A 22,697-nucleotide genomic window follows, 5' to 3' on the forward strand; every position below is an offset into this window, starting at 1 on the left:
GATGAATTCATACTGCGACTTTCAGTAAAACTTCCAAACCAAGGCCAAATAAGCCATGCAGTTGCAGGCAGATACTTCACAGGGTCTATCATTACAATGAACTAGTTAAGCAAGGTGGCCGATATTGCCAGACTAGGCGCACTAACATGGTACTGGATAACAGCTACAGATGATCCTCAATTTGTTGTCTTTTTTTTTGGAAAAACTTCCCCCCGCAACTTAAAGATTGTACTCGTAATTAATAATCTCAACTCACTGATTATGTCTCGAGTTGAATAACCATGTCGGGGGGGGGGGGGGGGGGGGGGCGGCAGGGGAGGAGATGGTGTGANGGGGGGGGGGGGCGGGCAGGGCGGGGGGGCTTAACCAGGTCAGATGTCCCTGCACATTTTAAGCACCATAAGACATTGGTTAGTGCCTGGGAACTTTGAAATACAGTCCGCCTTCGTACATCTTCTAAGTTGTCCTGGACTTTGCCGTGCTTCCATAAAAAGTTTCCAATCCATTCCTTCAAGTTATAGTTCACCTTTTTACTTCCATTTATTTAAAGAAACAATGGTTACTACATGATACCACCAACCAGCCAACCAATTTGAAGGCTTCAAAATGTACAACAATTTGAATACATAGATACAATCTCTTCCCTGTGTGGTGAAAAAATGGAACTTCTACAGTAGCATATGAAAAATGTCTTACAGGTACAACTTGGAATTTGATTCTACAGAACCCAATTCTCGACAAAGGGCCGCCAACTGCTGAACTTCCGAGTAGAGTGTCTCTTCTCAAATGCTTCCATTCTTGTAGCATTTCCAACACGCTGTGAGCATAAGATGTTCATTAGTCTAGAGTTGGTAAAACACTGACAGCAAACCAAGATCACTTTTCAAGTAGCATGTTTTTTCACAATGCAGTATGCCCCAATGGCTAATATTCTACTTTGGATTTCCCATTTGAATCTGCCCTAAGGTTTTAAGCTGGTATCCCTGTCCCATACCTTCAATTAACCAAATGTATTCTTCACTTTCCAGAGAAGAAAAAGGTTAGAGCAGCTACAAGTAGACATCATTTTTACGATGCAGTCTTGAGAAAATGGTTGAGGGCACAGCAATCGTACAAGCTTTATATCTTTACAATGAAAAAATAAAGAAAACTCTCGATTCACTAAAATGTGATAGCGAGCATTCTTATTCGAAATGACAGGTAAAACTCATGTGCAGCCATTCAACTTTCACTAAACATCAGACATCCTATGACTCAGTTATCCCATGCTTTGATTACTCAAGATATATGAAGCTGAGTATCTAATGGGAAAAAAGTTGATACTAACCTTAAGGCACTGACTCTTCTTTGTATCACAAACTGGATAATCATTGGGGCAGCAATGACGGTTGTCCTTACAACACACAGCAGAATCCAACTCACAACATTTCCAAGAAAAGCATATTCCAAATATGCGATGAGTACAACAGCAGGTTTCCCCAGCTGAACAGTAAGTAAAAAGATCACACTTAGTTGGTCCTGGGGGAGGTGGAGAAGGTGGATTTGGGCTAGTCTTCATTGGATACGAAGCCAGCATGTTAATGCCACAAAGCCCTTTAGAATCCCCACTGTTACGTAGCAAATGAATATAGCCATTCATTCCCCACCGTGTACCCCATGAGTTCTTGACAATCCAATAATCCACCCCATTTTCTGAACCATAACCTACAATCAACACAGCATGATCCAAGGAACTTGAACATGGACCAGTAAATATCCCCTGTCACATAAATAACTGTTAATCATAATGATAGTAGATCAACAAAAGGATACTTTCTTAGAGGATTATTAGGACCAACCTTGGAGTACAACTGAAATGCTCTCTCGCTCCCACATATACCTACACTCACAGGCTGCTTTGCCACTGCTTGTAATAGTAGGTCCTCGTTATTTGCTGGGACACCAGCGTAACCATCAATTGTTACCACACGCCTTTTCCGCTGCAATAAATTAGAAAAGTAGATATCAAAACTACATTTACTTTTTAGTACAAAACTAAACTTCTTGACATGTGTAAATACTGAGGAACTGAAACCATTACCTTTTCCTTGTTGCAGGTCTTTTCCCGACCTAGGTATGGGTAATCTTCCTCATTGTCTATTCCATGGTTATCAATGACAAACTGATATGCATAGTCCATGAGCCCACCCTCACAGCCACTATTGTAAGATCTGTCACAATCAACCAACTCTTGCTCAGAGAGGCTGACAAGAGTTCCGGTAACAATTTTATTTATACCTTCTATGGCTCCAGTAGCTGAGAATGACCAACAAGCACCTAGACAAGAAGAATAATTAGACTTGTCTCTATCTTAATTACATGAAACAAGTTCAATCTGCAACTTGTAACTCAAAATATAGCCCGTAATGTTGCCATGTATGACTTATGGTGTTGGAATAACCTACTCATAATGATATTAAGCATTTAAATCCAAAACTCTAGGAAGCATTTAAGGTGATGATCAGGAAAGAACCTCGAATCATTCAAATCCAGAGGGATTGTGTTTTACACCAAAGTCCTCCAATATGATAGTAATGGAGTTTTCTAGTATCAGTAAGTCCTGCAAATGCACAGGCTAAGTGGTAGAGAGCACTCTATTCAAACAAATTCACTGGTAAATGTTCAGTTTTCTCAGAATTATAAAATTAGGGATTTGGGAAATTAAGCAAGTCTCTTCTTAAGTTTCATGATAACTAGAAAAATATAAGCTATGTGATCTAGATCAAGCTGAAATCAGTGCTTGTTCTATACAAAACTGAAACACAAGAAAGATTACAAAAAAAATCCTAATCAAGTTAAAGTAAAAGACTTCATAACAAACATTTGCATACCACAACTCCCTTGATCTTTGACCTTTGTTACAGCCCCTTTCGTCCTCCAGTCCATCGAAGCAGGAATATCTCGAACAAGGCCCGGCAATTGAAGGTTTGGTCGGCTACCGTCAATGGCAGCAGCAGAGAGACCCAAGCGGGAGGCTTTGAACTCGTGGTGAGTGAGATCAGCAAAGGCATTGAGAGCCAAAGAGTAAGAAGAATTGCCCACACCATTGTGCTGAGTAACAAAGGCATAATTTTCTTCAAACACTTTAAGCCTGTACGATTTTTCCTCTTCTGATGAGTACCTTTTACCATGTTGATCACACCAAGTTTCAAAGAGGTGGGAGATGTGGGAAGGAGAAGCAAAAGAAGGGTCAAAGAAAAGGAGGAAAGATAACAAAAAGGAAGCACAAAGAGGTTCCATTGTCGATAAAAAAGAAAGGGTGATTTGGGTCTTTCTTCAACGGTGTATATTCGTTGGCTGACTGGAGCTGCCTAGAAATGTGGGCATCCAAGTAGGAAATGAAGACATGGCCTTTTGTTCACGGTGAAAGTGGGTGGGAAACTGTCCAAAGCGACCAGGGACCTAAATCCTTGCAATGTCTGACCAGTTAAAAGAAAGTAAAATTACTATTATACACCGCTAGAAGTCGGAAGGAGACGTTATCCGGATGGGTAAAAAAGTAAATTTGTCAATTTGTTTCATCAGAACCACATGTCGATTTGTGTTTGTCGGTTTGTGTATTATTTCATTGTCTTTTTGAGTATGCAATTACAAATAATTATAAAGCAAGTTTTACTTATTGAATAAATCCCTTGTTTTTTGTTTTTTTATGAATCAATTATAAATTTATTACTCATTTTAAATTATAAACTATAGATTAAAAAATAAATAAACTCTTAAATTATCTAAATTTCTAAAAAAATTCATATCTTTTTATTATATTTAAATAAAATTTTATTTTATAATTTTTATTCATATAAATTTTATATTGACGAAAAAAAATCACATAACACGTGATCTCAACGGAGGTTAAATTAGTGATTAATTGGCATATTTTCACATTTATGATAGATAATGTGATTTTTTTAATGTAATAAAATTAATCAATTGAAATGATTATGTTTTTGGGAGAAAAATTTCTCATTCAGTCAATTTCATTATGTAAAAAAAAAAAAATGACCTCAGCATGAATTTATATATGCATAAATCATAAGATAAGGGTTTATGTAGATATAATTTAAAAAATAGAGGTATATTTAGATAAATTGAAAAATGTTAAAACTACTGGCAGCAGTTAAAGTTCATTTTTTACAGTTAACCAGATTGATAAGGAGACAGGCAGAGGCAGGGGAGAGTCCCCTTTAACTATGGAAACACCGGAACTCTAGAAAAGGCACGTGTACTCAAAAGCAATGGCAATTCTATCGGATTTATGATTTTTACATTTCCTATTTTAAAAGTAATGAAAGCACAAAAAGAGAGAGAGAGGGTTACAGAGTGCGACGATCACCTTCTACGTGTGGACTGAGATAACGCCACGAAAACACCCATCCCACTCTCCTCCCCGTTTATTTGTGTTTTTTTTTTTTTTCAAACACCAAAACCCAAAGCTTCAGTTCCCCGTAATCTGCCCAATCATGGACATTGATCCTCGTCAGTTCGAACACGTTGTAAGTTTTTGACCTTTCACCCTGCCCCTTTTATATCAGTTGTGAAGTGTTGAAATTTGAATTATATTTGCAAGTATAGTTTTATGTTTTGAATGTGTTTGGTTTATAGCATTGTTGCTGGAAATTTTGTTTTTTTTTCTCGAATTCCAAAGCCTAATCTCTTTCTTTTTATTTGTATGGTATGAAATTAGGGTATTGTGCAATTATGCAGTTTAATTAGTTTTTGATAGTTTATTAGGTTCATACGGATTTATCATAATCATGGATTTTGGTAGTTATTGCGGTTATGGGGTTTGAGTTCTTTGTTTTTATGTTTTGGGTCACATTGATTCCAAGTACATTTCTGTATTTGTGGATTCTGGAATAAGTATTGGTTATATTATATACGCATGCTTGGTTTTGCAATAAATCATGAAAGCAAGTAAAACCTTGACTCTAGGGGTCAACTTTTTGTTTGGAAGGTTAGTGCTCTTCCATGGGTTCATTGAACCTTCATTTGAAAAGTTAGTTGCATGTAAGTGTAGCTCTTGGTTGAAGGTTGTTTTGGGGAAATGTAGCTTTTGGGTTGTTTGATCTAGTTTGCATCTAAGTCTTTACCTCGTTTCATGATTTAGGGTACTATTGTGGAATTAGGCAAGTTACCATTGTTTCAGCTGCTTCTAGTAGCAATAATTTATAGGGTGATGTAACTCTAATGCTGTTGCGTATGGTGTTACAACTTAAAATATCATTCCCCATCTTCAATCGTTATGGTTTGTTTAGTCATGTTTTGATGAATTATCTAATTTCTTGTGGACTCCTTCTCTTCCTCCTCTTTTGGACAATGGAGCACCGGAATGATAATATTGATTCATCTATGTTATAGCTATGTCCCTCCAGTGGCCTTATCTTCTTACATTTTGGGGCTTCCATCTCCATATGTCTTTTACAGGCAGTCAATGACAATGACATCCACAACATTGTTATGTCATATCTTGTGCACAATTGCTTTAAAGAAACTGTGGAATCTTTTATTGCTTGTACTGGGATGAAGCAGCCTTCTGATTATCTTGAGGACATGGAAAAGAGAAAAAGTAGGTGAAGTTTTTGTTTTGATATCTTTTTCTGCATGAGATATAGATAACCTAAGATTACTATGCTGAAGCACATTTATGCAACCAAGGCATGTGTGAATTATCAAAGATGCAAAGTTTTCTAATTATAGCGTCTTTCTTGGACATTCTTTACTGAGAGTTTGAAAGGTGAACTCACTTGCATGTCGTATGTGGCAAGAAAACTCAAAGGGATTTGGAGTATTTGACATCCAAGCTGAAATATGGCAAAGAGATGGTTTTCTTAGCTTACTCAATTTCTGCAAAAGCTAAGAATCGACTTCTACATACTTGACTGCTAAGCTGTATCAGCTACTACAAAATTTTTGAAATATTATAATGCAACCACAGAAGAAACAAGTATTAATCTTGCCAGCCATATTGGTTACTTAGTAGTGATATTTCTACCATGAACTATATCTTCTCTGTAGTAGTTTGCTCTCACCTCTCTTATATGATAGCGGAAATGCTGACAAATTTTTTGGCATTTTGTGCAGAAATTTTTCAATTTGCTTTAGAGGGGAATGCACTTATGGCAATTGAACTGACTGAACAGCTGGCAACTAACTTACTAGAGAAAAATAAGGACTTGCATTTTGATCTTCTAAGTCTTCATTTCGTGGAGCTTGTATGCTCTAGGAAATGGTGAGAAATAGAACAGGGTATCTCCTCAATTTTTGAATAACAGGTATTTTATATATTTATTTTAAACAAATTCCTTTCTGTCGCAGCACAGAAGCTCTGGAATTTGCACAGACGAAGTTGGCCCCTTTTGATAAGGAGCAAAAATATGTTGAAAAGCTTGAAGTATGTTCCAAACTTAGCGAATTTTCTTCATGCATCTAATCTATGTGTCAGATGGTGAAAGCCATTGCTGTTTCTGCAGGATTTTATGGCTTTGCTTGCATATGAGGAACCAGAGAAATCTCCAATGTTTCACCTGCTTAGCTTGGAGTACCGGCAGCATGTTGCAGAGAGTTTAAATCGAGCAATTCTTGGTTTGTTAATTCTTATAGCTACTTCTTGCACCAGATTACCTTTTAGAATGCTGTGCCGATTCTTCCTATGGTTATCTGCTGTTTATTGTTACTCTATTTGATTACGCTTTTCTTTTACATGTACCATTACATTTGTTTGATCTATCTGTTCTCATGTTGGGTCATGAATGATGTCAGCTCATGCAAACCATCCAAGCTATACAGCAATGGAAAGGCTGATACAACAAACAACGGTAGTTAGACAATGCTTAAACCAGGAGCACGTGAAGGTAATACATAGAGATACCATAACTTATGAATGTTCAGTCATTTACTGACATATTTGTTGGTGTGGAAATTCTGTCTTGAATACCTAGTCCCAATGTAACACTAAACCTGGGTTTGTAGGATGGGCCTCCGCCATTTTCTTTGAAGGACTTCCTGAAAAGCTGAACAGGGGAAAATTTGAAAGAATTTCGGGGCAAGAAACAAGTTAAGGCTGCTTTGTGCGGATGTGGTTTTGCTGTAAGGTTTGGTCGTGGTCGTAGATGACAATATAAAGATTTATCTGCATATCTGTAAAGGTTGTGACGCTGGGATACATGCTGAATGTTGATGCACTTGGTTGAAGTTTGCCTCTTTTCGTGAATGGCCTTTTAAAGCAGTGGATTTACAATGGGGGCAACGCGGGGTAGGCTGCCTCTGCCGAAATCCTCAAAAACTTTTTTTATAGTATCATGTAACTACCACTATCATGTAACTATCACTAGATGAAGAAAAAATTTTACTAATTTTGGTTTTGACTGGAATTCAATTTGTATCTTAAATTTGATTAGTGTTAATATTATATAACTTGCCATTTTTTGGATTATAAAAATAAATAATATTTAGTCGATTGGTAAAGATAAAATAAAAACCAATAGGATTGTTGAGAGTGGGATTTGAACCCACGCCCTTTCGGACCAGAACCTTAATCTGGCGCCTTAGACCAACTCGGCCATCTCAACTGGTTTGACAGCGGGACGCAGTGTTTACTAGAACACGGTTCGACATAGTGGAGATGGACATTTAACGATACAAAAGGAAAATATCTCCAGTCGACTCCGCTGCCGATCCCGCCCAGAAAATCCATGCCTTTCACTCTGCTTGGATAATGTCATCTCTGGTTTCTCTACGGCTACCATCCTCCTCCTCCTGCCTCACCCCACGCCTTCCCAACGACAAACTCTTCTTCGGTCCTCTTCTCCCTGTAACCACAAGCCCAAGGTGCGTCTTTCCAATTTCACTTCTCCGCTTCCTTTTCTATGAAACTTTTAGCATCGGAGCCGAAAGAGAAGCTACTTCGTTAATATATTTTCACCTCGTCTCAAGTTGAACTCAAATCAGTAATTATAAAAATTGTGGTTACACCTTGTGACCATTTCCCTTTGTTTTATCGTAAAAGAATTTTTGTAATTACTTCTGTTCGCCTTTCGTTTGCAGGCATAATTGGGAGTTAACCAGCCCTGGGAACTTGAGATACTGTGCTATTAAGTCCAGACTCACAAAACCCAAAGAGTCTCCTGCCACGAACCCCACTACATTACTTAGAGAACCTCATAAGTATTTTGATCAAGTAATCATCACCGTCCGTTCTGGTGATGGCGGCCACGGTGCAATCCTTAGCATGCCTGACCAACAAACAGCTGCCAAGTCACAAGGAAGACATGAGAATAAAGAGAAGGCAAAGAAGAAACCCTCATACAAAAGGGATTTTGATGGTTCACTTATCCTTCCAATGGGTGGTCATGGTGGAGATGTGGTGATTTATGCCGATGAAGGAAAAGACACATTATTGGAATTTCATACGAAGAGCCGGTATAATGCAAAACGTGGTGGCAATGTTGATGCCATGGGCGTTTTGACTTCTCAATTGCGTGATGGTCTTGCTGCCCCGACTTTGCGTGTTCCTGTGCCTGTAGGTTTGTAAACATTTAGCTTTTCATATGGGGAAATTGAATATCAATTGTAAAACGTATCTAAGAGTAGATAAGGGCATACCATGAAGATGCACCCCTTCTTTTATGTTGTTTGCATGCCATGGTTACTACTTCAAAGGTATAAGCAAAATTTAGATCCTTTTAACTGCATGTTTTCCTATTGTGTGTATTAATATGGCAGGCACAGTTGTGAAACGCAAACGAGGGAAGTTATTGGCTGACCTGGCGCAGCCTGGTGATGAAGTACTTGTTGCAAGGGGTGGTCAAGGAGGGGTAAGAACTAAGGAGTTAATACTTTAAAGCAAATGAAAGATTCAGATTAATTTGAAACTTAATGAATGGAGGTTAAGAGAATGGCGTTTTGCGTTTTATCATCTGAGGCATGCAAGTCACGCTTTTGGTACTTTGATGCCTCTTTCCTCTTTTCCACATTGACCTGTAAGGAAAATTCATAGTACTCTGAATATGATAGGCTTTCAGATTATTCACAATTCAAACAACTGCAATAATTTATAGATAATAACTAGGATTCCAATCTTGTTCTGTTTGATAGACCTCCTTTCTTTTGGCTGTTCTGTTCCTAAGCATGCTGTATAACTTGAATTCTCAATATCTGTCAGTAATTGACAATTTAATGTTCTTGCTTTTGTGGCAGATTAGCTTGTTAGAAATGTCGGCACACAGAAGGAAAAGGTTGATGTCTTTAACCACAAACGTGATGAGAGATGATAGTGATAAGGTGCCCAAGAAGAAATCTTATCCCTTACTATAGCAATATTAAACCCAATTGCTTGCTTAGATATTATATATATACACGGTTTATTATTGTTTACAATGTGATACTTCTTTCTGTTGTTGTGTTAAAATTCATTTAAAATCTTTTTTTTTTTGCAGGTTTTAGTTCTTGGTCAGCCTGGAGAGGAGGTTAGTTTGGAGTTGATTCTTCGAGTTGTTGCTGATGTTGGGTTAGTTGTACGTATTGCATCCGATTATTTTCTTTTCATTCATGCATCTGAACATGATTCAATTTGTGTTTTCTTCGAAACTTGTGTTTGTGGCCAGGGAAGGAAGTTCATTGAAATTCTTTGTTATAGTTTATGAATTTTCGTTGAACTAAAATTTCATAGTTCTGTTGAATAGCGCATCAGATTCTCTATAAAAGTTCAATACTAATTTGCCTTGCAGGGGCTTCCTAATGCTGGCAAATCAACACTTCTGGCTGCCATTACACTTGCAAAACCAGATATTGCTGATTATCCTTTCACAACATTGATGCCAAACCTTGGGCGGCTTGATGGTGACCCTGCTTTAGGGGCAGGTAGATATTCATCTGAAGCAACGTTGGCAGATTTGCCTGGCCTTATAGAAGGTGCTCATCTTGGCAAGGTAATATATTTATGAGTCTTTTGCATCTTGTTATACAGCTTATTCTGATTGCACTATTTCTAATTGAGACCTTTTCATTGTTCAGGGTCTAGGTCGCAATTTTTTGAGGCACTTGAGGAGGACACGTCTGTTGGTCCATGTTGTTGATGCATCAGCTGAGGACCCTTTGAATGACTACAGAACTGTCAGAGAGGTATCTCTTCCCTAGTTCATGTTTTATCTTTTCTTATTTTATATTTACTTTATTAAACATTGTTTTGTAGGCTTATTGATATCTTTGTTATTGATGGAATGATCTGTAGTTTCACTTGCATTAAATCATCACTGGGTACCTGCCAAATGCAAAAACATACAATGGGGACCTTTTATGGTATAAAGAGATCTGTTTCACTGATAAGTTGTAACTTTTATGGCATTCAGCGGTTCTAAAACATATAGGAGGGCTAAAGTTTGTGTTTGGACATCACTTTTGGCTGTTTAAAACATTTAATTGTCCTTTAAGTTATACAAACGCTATCAGAGATAAGTCTTGTCTCAGCCACTATCAATGTCAAAAGATATCATGTCTCAAACTGAATTAATTACACCTCATTTTCAGCTGCCCTTACTATAGTCATTGTGATGTTGCAGGAATTACGGATGTATAATCCTAATTACCTAGAACGACCGTTTGTTGTGGTGCTCAACAAGATTGACCTTCCTGAGGTAGGTGGCTTAGTGATATGGCTCCTCTCTGCTCTTGAAAGTTTGTGTCTTAAGTGCCTTTAAGATTTATGTACGTAAAATGTCTGATCTTATCATTTCTTTTTTAATGAACTTTCATATCTGGTTATTATCTTAGGCAAGGGAAAAGCTTCCATTTTTAACTGAAGAAATCTTAAAGATTGGAAGTGATATAGTAAATTCTGAGTTGGGAATGAGTTCTGAAGATTTAGTTCAATCATCACCCGCTGAAGGTGGTGAAGCAGATATAATATATTCAGTGATTTCTGATGAAGATAAAATTGATAGAGGAATTGAGGACTATCCGCGGCCTACTGCTGTTGTTGGTGCTAGTGTTTTGTAAGTTATTTTTTTTCTTCTTGAACATTGTATTGCATCTCTAATGTCTTGGCTCATCAAAAGTCCCATCTTAATACTGCATTCTGGGGTCCAAAGTTGATCAAGCCCAACCACTCGAGCTTTGTTTTGCTTTCACTCTTTTGAGGACTTAAGCAGCCTAACTGGAAGTTGTTTTAATATTGAGCAGGAAAGGCATCAGAGTAAATGAGATGTTAAAGGAGATAAGGGCAGCTCTAAGGAAGTGTAGAGATTCAAATGAAGCATTGGAATTAAGTGCGAGATCATGAGAGCGATACTGTTGTGAATGTAACTAATCCTATCCAATCAGGACTTGAATTACCTGTGTGAAGCTTACCACAGATTTTCTCCTTGGCCAATGAATCCTGAAACAGTTTAGTTCTACACACTATAAAGCTACAAGATCGGCTCTCAAAAGCTCAGGACTGCTAGATTTTAGCGCTGCAACTTCTGTGCAAAAGTTTTGGCTGTCTAGGATATGTATATGTCTATTCAAGTGCTTACTATCATCTTCTCTCCGACGGGATTTCTAAACTACAGATTAGGCCAAATGATTGCTCTAGCTTAATGTGAGAACTAAGGGCTTAGATGAATGAGAAGGCTAGACTATTGTATTTTATACTATTATCTTTGAATTAGTATAATCATGAAGTTGCGGCCTTTTGTCTTATATATCTTTGGTTTTTGTATTCTTTCTTTTCTCCTTATACTTGATATCTATGGAGTTTTGGGTTCAGCTTTCAGCCCCATTGTGTTCAAGCCCGTTTTGGAGGGTGCTTCCATCACACTTCACCTCCTAAACGGCAGCACACCTGGATAAGACAGCTGGAAGCTACTTGTGCGAAATCTAGGGCCATGCAACAATGGATTTAGACATGATCTTCATTTAAAATGTAGGTCTGCATTCCAAGTTGGCCGTGATGGGCTGCTCTTCTTCCATTGAAAATGGTCCAAGAATTCAACTCTTCTATTTTTCTTAAATAATCCGGATCAAGAGTGCAACTATTCATGAATCTTGTCAAAAAAAAAAAAAAGCCTCGAATTAACTTGCTATGATCTGTAACGCATGGTTTTTAATTCTGTTGGCTTTTGCAGGCGCAGCAAAGTGAGACAAAGAAGGTTATCACGATCCTGGGAATTCATGATAAGACACGAAAAAGAGGGTGGGGGAGACTAGAATCTGGACAGAATAGAGTTAGAATGGAGACAACCGAGTTGAAATCTGAGCCCGTGTCATAGTTTTGACTCGGGAAGATTCAGTGTACGAAGGGATCTTTATTGGCAAAGTTTTCGCAGCATGGGCCCCATTGGTGCATGAATGCAAGGCCACTCTTACCTGGATTCACACTGACTTCCAAGCCCCACCACCTCATCGTACTTGGGAACCCCCACGTATCAAAACCTGCTTTTCTAATCGTCATTTGTCATGTTTTCCTTTGAGGAACCCTCACATGTTCTTATCTCCAACCGATCGCTCCGACACGCCGTTCCCAACAGTAATTTGACCATTATCCATCCATTTCCTCCCCACCAGAATTTACAACATCAAAGTACATTCCCCCTCTCCCCCCCCTCTTTTTTTTTTTTCCCTATTTCCTGTTTGCCACCTGAGCTTGTGTACAGACAAGAGGCTAGGCCAAGTGTGTCTATGAGAAATGAGAGAGAGCTTTGCTGTCGACACGAGCGAACAAGGTCCCCATGCCAAGTATCATCTTAAGACACGTTTCAGGGAAGCTTAATTACCCCCATTTGAGCTCTTATCCCCCTGTTCTGTCATATAAATACCATTACCCCCTTTCAAACAATGTGCTTATCAATCACTTTCCTCAATTTTTAACTCCCTCCCCCCTGGTTCTCTGTCTGGAACAATGTCGACATCACTCATGGGTGGCTTTGGGGAGAGAAAACAAATCAAGAAGCCTGCACAAGCAAGCTCGAGAAAAGGATGCATGAGAGGGAAGGGAGGTCCAGAGAATGCTCTCTGCACTTACAAAGGTGTTAGGCAGAGAACTTGGGGCAAATGGGTCGCTGAAATTCGTGAACCCAACCGTGGTGCTCGTCTTTGGCTTGGAACTTTTGACACCTCCCATGAAGCTGCAACGGCTTACGATGCTGCCGCCCGTAAACTGTACGGCTTGGATGCCAAGCTCAACTTGCCAGAATTATGTGTCAACCCTCAGTATCCACCTTCTTCAGCCAATACTCCAATTGCTCCAATAGGGAACCAAACTCAAAACGTGAATAATTCAGGTACGAGTTCATCAAATAGCCAAATTATAATGGCCAATGATGTAAAGCCAGTTTACAACAATGACTCAGTCATGTCTTTCCCCAACGAGAACATTGGTTCTCAAGGGAACCTGGCGGAGAACAATGCGAAATTTGGCCAGAATGAAGACGGAATTGATGGGTTCTGGGAGAACATGAGCGTCAACTTGCCTGTTCTAGACGACTCCATTTGGGCAGAAGCTGCCATGTCATTAGATTTCCCAGTGATGGATAATCCAGGCAGTTTTACCGGCACCCTCGTGGATGCAACTGGCTGGGACGCCTTGCAGTCCCCGTGGTGCATGTAAAGCTAAGCTCTTAGCTACGTGGAACCGATAAGTCACACATAGTCTTTTGTGCATTAATGTGTAAATTGAATTATGCAGTGTCCTACTACTGTCTACACAATACAGTAATAGCCACGAAAACCACATGGGTTTTTCTGGGCTTTCTGTAAATATCAGTCACGTGCTCTTCTAGCCAGCGTCCATGTCCAAGTGTATAATGTCTGTATAAATCAACATGTGCAACACATGTTTCGTCGTCGAATAATATTTTAGACTATCTTAGGACGTGGAAAATAGAAATTGTTTCATTGTCCACCAATAGCATTAAGTATATATACATGTCTTTCTCGTTTCTTGGTTTCTGTCAGCAATGGAAGGACAATCTAATATAATCAACTTCAAAGTTTGTATCATCACTATCTGCAGGTGTAACAAATTTATCTTTATTTTGCAAAGGAGTCTTCGGTTTCAGTAAAAAATGACGAAAAAAAGAAGAGAAAGAAGCCATGTTTGGCTAGAAACGTCTGTGGTCTTCTTGTGTCTATCTGCTGCCAGCATGCGCAGTTTTTTCGCTTACTTCTGTAGTTCTGTTCCGTTTTTTGTTCCCTCAGAAGAGACATTGGTTCGGTTTTTCTGTTTTTTCAACAAAAGACAAAACTTCTGTGCACACACTAGTATTATTAATAAATTACAACTATATTGCTAGAGAATAGTGAAGTAGAGCAAGCTAAAGAAGTGGTTTGTCCAATCCAGCAGGCACCTAGGAAAATTTGACAGGAGAAACATAAAAGGCCAAAAAGGAATCAGCTATTGACTGATTAATATGAAGCTACAAAAGATTTTCCCAAGGGATTCCAGTATCTGTTGTGAAACCATAAAGAATCAGCTTCGGTAGCACGTCCATCTTGATTTCGATGCCAGCTGAAGCAGGCATGTGTCCTGTTCTTGACATCGAATATACCATGACCAAAACTGGCCTCCCGATAGGCTGAGAAGCTTGGCTGTGGTTCCACCATGCTGCTTAATCAGAGAGAGAATGATCAGTTAAGTTACTAGGATGTAATCCAGAGTGAAGAAATTTTAAGGAGTAATCTACTGGCATAAGCATACCCTATAGCAGGTCCATCGTGATTTCCCCCATCTCCAATGGTTATGTAGACTGGTGCAGACTGGTCATTAACAGGAGTACACATTCCATTCACAATGTTGTAGGCAATGTTGGATACACGCTTCTGCAATGTGAAATATCAGGTCGTTAATTAACATGATAAAGTTCGCTTTTCGAGGTACTAAGCTAAGCAGCTGCAGGGGAATTTAGTAGGGGGATTGCTGCTTCTGTAAAATAGCAGAAGCACTACACAGCTCTGTGAACATGGCCGGGCAATGCTTAAGAACAATTTTTTAAAACAGATGGCACTTACGGATCGCTCATAGGCATGAACATGACCGGCGAATACAACATCTACTTTGTACTTGACAAACCATGACTCGTACACCACTCTCATGGATTCTCCTTCCATGTAATGATGCGAATTACTATTATAAATTGGGCAATGCATGAGAAGAATCAGCCATGGGGTCTCACTTCTATCCACTTTAGGTAGCTCATCACTTAGCCATTTGAATTGAGGAGTGGATTTTCCTGTTAGAAGCAAAATTGGAAACCAGCAGGATAAGATGATATCTCTTCACTCTGCACACATTTACATTAGCTGTATAATTTGCAAGCCCCTCTGACTGATCCGAATTATCTAGTTCAATATGATCATTTCTCTTGCTTGACGTTTAATCCATGTAATCATGTTTTTGAAACGTTTAATTCCAGCATTTCATAATATATCAGCTAGGTGAAGTTGTATACTTACCATATGCTGAATAAGAAGACAAAACAATGATGTAAGCTGAAGCTCTCTTGATCGAATACCATAAAGGAGATGTACTATGTGAAGACTCGTATGGTACATAATATCGGTGTGTATATGGCTTAAAGGGTGTCGTTTCTCCCTGCAAAAGAACCAGAATTGTTAAGACTATTACAACCTTCTATGCCACAGAAAAGCAACATCTTTGTGCGACATGATATGGTGACACTCTGTCTTTAAGCCTAGCAAACAACATTGAGAAGCAGATTACGGTCAAATGGTTAGAGCAGCTAGTTGCATTAAGTTTAAGTTTTCAATCATTTTTTTTTTTGGGTTTTTCCTTTCAAAGTGAATAAGAGTTAAACCACATACAAGTTCCGGAGCAAAATCAAGTTCATGATTCCCTGCAGTCCAAATCCAAGGCTGATAAGCAGCATTCCTCTCTATAAATCTTCCCCATGTATCCCACCGGACATTATCATGGTATGGATAGTCATTTGAGTATGAGAGATCCCCCAAAAACAAGACTGTTTGCCCTTTCTTTGGATTTGATTCATAATGGGTGAGTGTAACATTTGAATCATGTGTTTGACCAAGATCCCCTGTTCAAAGTGCTTGAGAATTAAGATCAAAAACAAAAGTACGCAAAACTCTATGATGAAAACATGGATAAAATGAATGAAATGGGAAGGATTCTAAGTGAAAATTTGATAAGCCAAAAATTTCTTATGGAAATTTTCGGTTATGAATTGGATTTACCTATCAGGCCAAAAGTGTAAGGAACATCGGGGCCAGCTCTTGGAGGAGTGATAAACCAGAATTGTCTGGTAGTATTTCCTATTCCAACCTCATAGAAGTATTTGGTGTTATACTGCAAAAGAAAAATAAGCTCTAGTTACTAAATATCATCCATTTTCCAAGTAACAGATCCACATATTTCTCTCAAATTTGAGCTACAATGATATCAAATCAACTATATTAAACTCGTTTAAGGTGGAAAACCTGATTAATAAAAGAAAAGAGGAAAAAGAATACCTCCAACTTATTGATGGTGCAATGATGAATGTAACCCGAAGTGTAATTGAAGAACTTATATCTGACAAAAGTTCCATCAGCACGATTCTTACCTCCAACTTATTGATGGTGCAATGATGAATGTAACCCGAAGTGTAATTGAAGAACTTGTATCTGACAAAAGTTCCATCAGCACGATTCTTATGCTTGCTATTTTCAGACCAGTAGAGAACTGTATTGGAGCCAGGTTCATCAGGAGTTATCCAGGAGATGATCACGCCCCTCCCATCAGCATCTCCTTGTGTTATATGAACCTATAAATCCCACACCGTATATCAGAAACTATATATTTGAAGTTTGAACATCCATTAAAATGTTAGAAGATGCAAAAACAAAAACAAAACTTAAATTTCAGGAACATATCTAGCAGCTAGCAGAGCACTGCTATAGAATTCGAAGAAGAAACAAACATGCCTGCTGAGGTTCATTATAACCAGGAGGAACTTGGAAAACATCACTGTCAAGGGGCATATCAGGAGAATACTCTTTCCTCACAAAGCTACTAGTTATTCCTCCATTGCAGAAGTCCGATGCACTCAATATCAAACAAAGAAGACAAATAACAAAAGGGTCAAAGGCTTTCAGGAGGGCCATCTGAGCTGACTCTCTTCAAGTCTTAGACATTGAATTGTAAATAGAGGTATAAAGAGCTGAAGCCTGATAACGAGATGAAGGACTGAAATTATTGAAGTCTAGATACGGGAGCTGATGAAGATTGAAAGGGAAAGGGGGTCACAGGGTGACTCAATTTTTTATTTATGGTAAAGTTTAATCTTTTACTGAGTTAGTGTTACTACAACAACAGTAATTAATTCAATTAGTTTTGTAATTACTCAGTTAGTAGGTTGTTCTACACATCAGTTTATCATTTGGTCGACTTTTCAACATCTTTAACTTCCAACTTACCTATTGGAACAGATCCCTGTTCTCTGGTTCATATCTTGTGCCCTCTACATAATTCTTTACAATTATGGAATCTGGTGTTTGATTGAGACAGAAGTGCTTATTGATGGTGGTAGGCATACTGTCTTTCCACAAAATGGATAAATTGTATAATAATTCAATAGATACGATAAGATAAACTGAGGAGATTTGTAAGTGGGCCAACCACCATTCAACTTTTACCTTGAAAATTTTGAACTAAATACAGATAACTCATTTTTTTCTTTATGATAACAGGGTCTGCTCTCCCAGTCCTAAGGACAAGATGCAGGACATGGAAGTGAATTCATTGAGACCCGGGGTTCGTTTAGTTTAGTACTAAAACATGATAATCATAACGATAAGCACAAGAAAACCAATAAAATATCTCATGGACGGTCGAATCTTCTGGAGTGCTGCCAATGACTCCATGTATATGATAAGACAGAAGTCTTGTCCACTCACTTTTTCTTTAATCTTTCGTCTTAATGTAATGTCTTATTTCTACTCATTTAACAATATTAAACTTTAAAATTTTGATACAAATTATGCAAAAATTTATTAATTTAAAAAATAATTTTTTTAAAAAAATTTTAACATGATTAATAAATAAATAAAAATATTTTTTATTTACTTTTTAAAAAATAACTTAACTTTTCAAATAAGATCCGATCAGATTTGATTCATTGCGCTACCTTAAGAAGGAGCACAGATCAGGAGAGCCTGACAACAACGATCCGATTTATATAGTATTATAATTTTTGTCATATTCAAAAATAAATTATTTAAAAATTTTTACCACATCAGTAAATTAATAAAAACCTTAACAATTGAATTTATAAATCTAACAACAGACATTCTTTTAAAACAAAATATTTATTTCTTAAATCAATAAATTTTTATGTAATTTTAATTAAAATTTAAAAATTTTTAGATATTTTACTCAAAAGAGAAACAAAACCATCAAGCATCAAGCATCAACCCTGTCAAGATTCGCCATTACTCCAGATTTGGGCGGCTGATTTCCAGTGGCGTAAGGAATGATGAGCAAGAACCCAAGTGTCGCATTCAATGAGCAAATCCTAAAACCCAAATATGTGTTGTCAAAGTTCTCCAAGTGGAGATTGGCATTCCATACATCTGGCTAAAAAGTGAGGCCTTGGGTCTAGTCTCGACATCCGAACGAGGCCAAGGACAGCAAGTGTCCATGTCTGCTCATCCTCTAAACCTTTCTTTTAACTGGTTCATCTTTCCAGAAAAAGCATTCCCTGATCTGGAAAGGCCCCTGTCATATTCCCAAGTCCACTAACTTTTAAATATTAAGATGGTGGGACTATAATTCACCCACAAAACAAAGTTAGGTAGCATAGGGATTCCGCAATGTTTGGCTGTGTGCAGATTTATTACAATCACTTCAATGGAATGGAATTCCTGGGGTTCTTTCCTTATCTCGCAACCTGCCAGGTTTTATGCGATTTTCAGCCATTTATTCCCAGCATTTTACGTTTATTGGCAGTGAAAACTTTCAAAATACCTTGAATGCTATAATTAGGCTAACAAGCTAAAGCAACGCAGGGTAAATCTTGAATAGTTGCATTTCCCATGTCTATCGATGTAGTTCTAATCATAGTTTGGCTAAATGTAGTCTTCTGAAACGCTCCAATATCTGTTATGAAACCAAAGGGAATCAGCTTCCACAGCATAACCGTCTTGGTTCCTGTGCCAGCTGAAGTGAGCATGAGTTCTGTTCTTTATATCAAATATTCCATGACCAAAACTGGCTTCTCGAAAAGCTGAGTAACTTGGCTGTGGCTCCGTCATCCTGTTCAATCAGACCAACAGTTTTACAATGATAATCACCAAGAAAATGCTGATTAAAGGAGACAAAAACTGAAGCCAGGTTGCATACTCTGTCACCAATCCTTCCAGATTTCCTCCATCTCCAATGGTTATGTAAACTGGAGCAGATAGATCACTTATGGGAGTGCACAATCCATTAACAACATTATACGCGATATTTGATATGCGATCCTGAAGTGTAAAAGTATTTGAGTGTTATAAAATGTTCAAATTAAAGACATGTGACTGTCAGATTATGAATGGAACCATGGAAAGACAAAATATAATGTGTTTAAAGGCAAAAACACCTTGACCACAATAACTTTCTAAGTTATTTGTACAAGTGGCATTACTGAATGAGGACGTGAACTTACAGATCTTTCATAGGCATGAACATGTCCAGCAAATACAACATCAACCTTGTGCTGCACGAACCATGGCTCATAAATTACTCTCATGGATTCCCCTTCCATGTAATGATGTACATAACTGCTGTAAAAAGGACAATGCATAAGAACAATGAGCCATGGTGTCTCTGTCCTGTTCACTTTTTGAAACTCCTTTTGGAGCCATTTGTACTGAGGTGTATATATAGCTGCAATGAACATTTTAAGTAGATCATTGAGAAAATTCCAGATGTCTTCATCTGCTACATAACATACAAACAGTTCTAACTAGATGCTAAACCTTATCTTCAACATGTTAAGGTGTCTTTTACTATGACTTCTAGGTTGTTTTAATAGGAATCAGGGGGCACTGGGCAGACAACCATGGCACTGACCTTCTCTCATGAAGTGTAATTGGCTATGGAAATTAGGTGACTGACCATATAATTTAGTGAAAAATCTACTAAAATGAAAGTGAAGTACCAGACAAATGGCATGTCATTTTTTAATCATATTGTCAAATGATCTAGGTCTGTGATTAACAATGCGGATTCACAATGTGCCCCAGACAGACATTGTGGCAAACAAGACCTTAATCATTGTCATTAGTCATAAATCATCAGGACTGTTGGTCAACCCATAAGATAATCTAACAGTAAAATTAATACCATAAGCTGAGTACGAAGACATGACAATGATATGTGCTGAAGCTCTCTTGATGGAGTACCAGAGAGGAGATGTACTCCCTGATGCTTTATAGGGGACATGATAACGGTGTAAATAGGACTTGAAAGGTATACGTTCACCCTGAAACAAAATCGCCAGTACTTCATTAATTGACTACTGATATCACGGGTTTGATGTAAGTTAAGTCAAGCATTAATTGAAAAGGGAGAATGCAGGAAGTTGCTTACAATTTCAGGAAGAATATCAATTTCGTGATTTCCTGCAGTCCATATCCAAGGTTGATACGCAGCATTTCTCTCTATAAACCTTCCCCAGGTATCCCATCTCGAGTTGTCATAAAATGGATAGGCATCTGCATAGGAAAGGTCTCCCACAAACAACAGTGTCTGTCCTTTTGCTGGGTTTAACTCATAATGGGTAAGTGTTCTATTTGAATCATGGGTTTGCCCAAGGTCCCCTGTTTAAATGCTTGAGAGAGTAAGGCCAGGATAGCATCCCTCATGAGAAAAGTTGAAGCGCAAAAATCACTTCAACGAGTTACTTTATGGCTTAAATCCTTCCTATCAAGCACATTTTGGACCGATTTAGCAATTTCTAGAAAAAGTTTCCATCTAAAAATGTGGAATAAGGGAAAACAATGAGCATATTAAACTTCAAGAAGAAAAGAGATTTGAATTGTCTGGCTATGAAGTGTTAAAGCTTTGCAAATTACAACTTATTCAACCAGATATTTTAACAATAGGTTCTGAAAACAAATAATTAAAATACCTATGAGGCCAAAAGTGTATGGTACATCAGGGCCAACTTCAGGGGGAGTTCTAAACCAGAATTCTCTTGACGTGTTCCCAATCCCGACTTCATAGTAATACTTGGTATCAGACTGCAAAGGTAATGAAATTAGCTTGAGAAGTAGAATCTAAACTATAGATTTTAAGGTTTAAACTATGTATTATGAAAAGAAAGACTGTCAAAATTAAGCTGGCTAGCACCCTCTGAAAACAAATCACAAGGGCTACAAACCTCCAAATTGGTTATGGTGCAATGGTGGATGTAACCAGATGTGTAATTGAAGTATTTGTAAGTCAGAACAATGCCTTCTGCTTGATGTTTGAGTTCACTGTTTTCAGCCCAGTAAAGGACTAAATTTGAACCAGGTTCATCTGGTGTAACCCAGGAGACGATCACACCCTTCCCCAGATGGTCCCCTTGTGTTACATGAACCTTCAATTGTATCATCAAATAAAATATCAGAAGACAACATCTGATCCAAATTGATTAACCACCTACCTTAGCATTATACAATGATTTAACACAATTAACACCCATAAAAGCCAGAGACCTGGAGCTAAGTAGCTGCTACATAATTGGGTTCATTCCTAATCTATCAATTTCCCATAACTTCAGCTTTACAATTTTGCAATAGAAACAATATAAAGACATGGGATTAATGCTATGTTTACTCTTTCCTTGAAAAATTCAATTCTATTTGGAGATAAACAGAGCAATTAATCGTTCCTAGAGTTGACCAACCTACTACACCCTACAAAGATTATATAGTAAAGGACAAGGTTCTCAATGAAAATCACCTGTTGCGGAGCATTGTAACCTGGAGGAATTCGGAACACATCACTGTCCAGTGGCATATCATGAGACAACTGATCATTCCTGACGAAACTGCTGGTTTTTCCACCATTACAAACCTCAGCTACACTAAAAATCAAGCCCACCGCAATCACCAAGGCAAAACTGGCACAATCCCACCTCGCAACCATCTCTAATTCCAATCCAGTGTCTCAGAAGAAGAAGATGACACGCGAAGTCTAAGAAGAAAATGAAGATGGGAATATTCACAGTTGGATACGAATCTAAAGTCTACTTCTTCATTGCCACGTTTCAGATATCAAAGTCTTCCCCAAGTACGAAACAACGAATGAGAAACAGCGTACGTTCGGAGCTAATCCCAGCAATGAGAAACTGATGGCGAAACGATAGACTGATAGTAGATTAAAAGAAGTAAAAACAACGACTCAGAACGGGATATGGTTGGTGAGCGGAGAGCAGGCAATGTGCGATTATTGACCCTGTGCTCTCTTGAGAAAGCAAGTGTCACCTGTCACTCTCGCTGACACGAAAACCTATAGGCCCATTTCGCCATGCAATTAAATTTCTATTTAAAGAGAGACGGAATATCCATCTTTGGGTGCGAATATAGTCAAAAATTAACCATTGGGAAGAAAAGAAAAACTTCAAATTCATTTAGTAATTAACGAATTTACTAAGCACACCCAGACGTTTTAATTAGTACATGAACAGAAACAGAAGCTTGAAGTT

The 22,697-nt window shown here is 38.1% G+C and overlaps 6 protein-coding genes and 1 non-coding gene across 8 annotated transcripts; 3 read left to right on the forward strand and 4 right to left on the reverse strand.

The window, feature by feature from the left end:
• LOC18591464 (zingipain-2) lies at positions 506-3,420 on the reverse strand. Its single transcript, XM_007017594.2, has 5 exons — positions 2,871-3,420; positions 2,081-2,316; positions 1,839-1,979; positions 1,328-1,759; positions 506-817 (listed from the first exon to the last, which is right to left on the reverse strand). The coding sequence occupies exons 1-5, from the start codon at positions 3,277-3,279 to the stop codon at positions 719-721; spliced, it is 1,317 nt and encodes a 438-aa protein (XP_007017656.2). The 5' UTR covers positions 3,280-3,420; the 3' UTR covers positions 506-718.
• On the forward strand, positions 4,215-7,411 carry LOC18591465 (glucose-induced degradation protein 8 homolog). Of its 2 annotated transcripts, none has more exons than XM_018125761.1 (7): positions 4,215-4,529; positions 5,461-5,602; positions 6,118-6,265; positions 6,352-6,427; positions 6,507-6,618; positions 6,796-6,887; positions 7,006-7,411. In XM_018125761.1, the coding sequence occupies exons 1-7, from the start codon at positions 4,497-4,499 to the stop codon at positions 7,048-7,050; spliced, it is 648 nt and encodes a 215-aa protein (XP_017981250.1). In that variant the 5' UTR covers positions 4,215-4,496; the 3' UTR covers positions 7,051-7,411. The 2 variants fall into 2 exon arrangements, with proteins under 2 accessions (XP_017981250.1, XP_007017658.2); XM_007017596.2 differs by having other exon boundaries at positions 4,239-4,529; positions 5,395-5,602.
• Positions 7,524-7,604, reverse strand: TRNAL-AAG. The gene has a single exon. It is a non-coding gene; the product is annotated as a tRNA-Leu (tRNA).
• On the forward strand, positions 7,681-11,714 carry LOC18591466 (probable GTP-binding protein OBGC2). Its single transcript, XM_007017597.2, has 10 exons — positions 7,681-7,863; positions 8,080-8,558; positions 8,758-8,849; positions 9,232-9,315; positions 9,471-9,548; positions 9,762-9,962; positions 10,048-10,155; positions 10,593-10,667; positions 10,804-11,024; positions 11,212-11,714. The coding sequence occupies exons 1-10, from the start codon at positions 7,751-7,753 to the stop codon at positions 11,309-11,311; spliced, it is 1,551 nt and encodes a 516-aa protein (XP_007017659.2). The 5' UTR covers positions 7,681-7,750; the 3' UTR covers positions 11,312-11,714.
• LOC18591467 (dehydration-responsive element-binding protein 2D) lies at positions 11,800-14,010 on the forward strand. Its single transcript, XM_018125762.1, has 2 exons — positions 11,800-11,935; positions 12,138-14,010. Exon 2 carries the CDS (start codon positions 12,911-12,913, stop codon positions 13,616-13,618), a length of 708 nt encoding a protein of 235 aa, XP_017981251.1. The 5' UTR covers positions 11,800-11,935; positions 12,138-12,910; the 3' UTR covers positions 13,619-14,010.
• LOC18591468 (purple acid phosphatase) lies at positions 14,241-17,256 on the reverse strand. The gene is made up of 8 exons (XM_007017600.2): positions 16,948-17,256; positions 16,587-16,787; positions 16,219-16,330; positions 15,832-16,061; positions 15,463-15,601; positions 15,019-15,239; positions 14,708-14,829; positions 14,241-14,614 (listed from the first exon to the last, which is right to left on the reverse strand). Exons 1-8 carry the CDS (start codon positions 17,125-17,127, stop codon positions 14,416-14,418), a joined length of 1,404 nt encoding a protein of 467 aa, XP_007017662.2. The 5' UTR covers positions 17,128-17,256; the 3' UTR covers positions 14,241-14,415.
• Positions 18,551-22,516, reverse strand: LOC18591469 (purple acid phosphatase). The gene is made up of 8 exons (XM_007017602.2): positions 21,953-22,516; positions 21,387-21,587; positions 21,135-21,246; positions 20,594-20,823; positions 20,348-20,486; positions 19,668-19,888; positions 19,364-19,485; positions 18,551-19,276 (listed from the first exon to the last, which is right to left on the reverse strand). Exons 1-8 carry the CDS (start codon positions 22,136-22,138, stop codon positions 19,090-19,092), a joined length of 1,398 nt encoding a protein of 465 aa, XP_007017664.2. The 5' UTR covers positions 22,139-22,516; the 3' UTR covers positions 18,551-19,089.

The sequence above is a fragment of the Theobroma cacao genome, chromosome 8 (genome assembly GCF_000208745.1).
Source record: "Theobroma cacao cultivar B97-61/B2 chromosome 8, Criollo_cocoa_genome_V2, whole genome shotgun sequence".
NCBI lineage: Eukaryota > Viridiplantae > Streptophyta > Magnoliopsida > Malvales > Malvaceae > Theobroma > Theobroma cacao.

Excerpts from the sequence above, each read along its gene's own strand:
- LOC18591468 (XM_007017600.2), bottom strand. The coding sequence starts at position 17,127 with ATGGCCCTCCTGAAAGCCTTTGACCCTTTTGTTATTTGTCTTCTTTGT. Across the intron at positions 16,788-16,947 it reads GTTATAATGAACCTCAGCAG|GTTCATATAACACAAGGAGA; the intron begins GCATGTTTGTTT and ends TGGGATTTATAG. Across the intron at positions 15,602-15,831 it reads TTGATTTTGCTCCGGAACTT|GGAGAAACGACACCCTTTAA; the intron begins GTATGTGGTTTA and ends GTTCTTTTGCAG.
- LOC18591469 (XM_007017602.2), bottom strand. The coding sequence starts at position 22,138 with ATGGTTGCGAGGTGGGATTGTGCCAGTTTTGCCTTGGTGATTGCGGTG. Across the intron at positions 19,889-20,347 it reads GTCTTCGTACTCAGCTTATG|CTATATATACACCTCAGTAC; the intron begins GTATTAATTTTA and ends TGTTCATTGCAG. Across the intron at positions 19,486-19,667 it reads TTCATGCCTATGAAAGATCT|GATCGCATATCAAATATCGC; the intron begins GTAAGTTCACGT and ends TTTACACTTCAG.
- LOC18591466 (XM_007017597.2), top strand. The coding sequence starts at position 7,751 with ATGTCATCTCTGGTTTCTCTACGGCTACCATCCTCCTCCTCCTGCCTC. Across the intron at positions 8,559-8,757 it reads GCGTGTTCCTGTGCCTGTAG|GCACAGTTGTGAAACGCAAA; the intron begins GTTTGTAAACAT and ends TTAATATGGCAG. Across the intron at positions 10,156-10,592 it reads ACTACAGAACTGTCAGAGAG|GAATTACGGATGTATAATCC; the intron begins GTATCTCTTCCC and ends GTGATGTTGCAG.
- LOC18591465 (XM_007017596.2), top strand. The coding sequence starts at position 4,497 with ATGGACATTGATCCTCGTCAGTTCGAACACGTT. Across the intron at positions 6,619-6,795 it reads TTTAAATCGAGCAATTCTTG|CTCATGCAAACCATCCAAGC; the intron begins GTTTGTTAATTC and ends GAATGATGTCAG. Across the intron at positions 6,888-7,005 it reads TAAACCAGGAGCACGTGAAG|GATGGGCCTCCGCCATTTTC; the intron begins GTAATACATAGA and ends CTGGGTTTGTAG.
- LOC18591467 (XM_018125762.1), top strand. The coding sequence starts at position 12,911 with ATGTCGACATCACTCATGGGTGGCTTTGGGGAGAGAAAACAAATCAAG.
- LOC18591464 (XM_007017594.2), bottom strand. The coding sequence starts at position 3,279 with ATGGAACCTCTTTGTGCTTCCTTTTTGTTATCTTTCCTCCTTTTCTTT. Across the intron at positions 1,980-2,080 it reads AGACCTGCAACAAGGAAAAG|CGGAAAAGGCGTGTGGTAAC; the intron begins GTAATGGTTTCA and ends AATTTATTGCAG. Across the intron at positions 818-1,327 it reads AGAAGAGTCAGTGCCTTAAG|CGTGTTGGAAATGCTACAAG; the intron begins GTTAGTATCAAC and ends TTATGCTCACAG.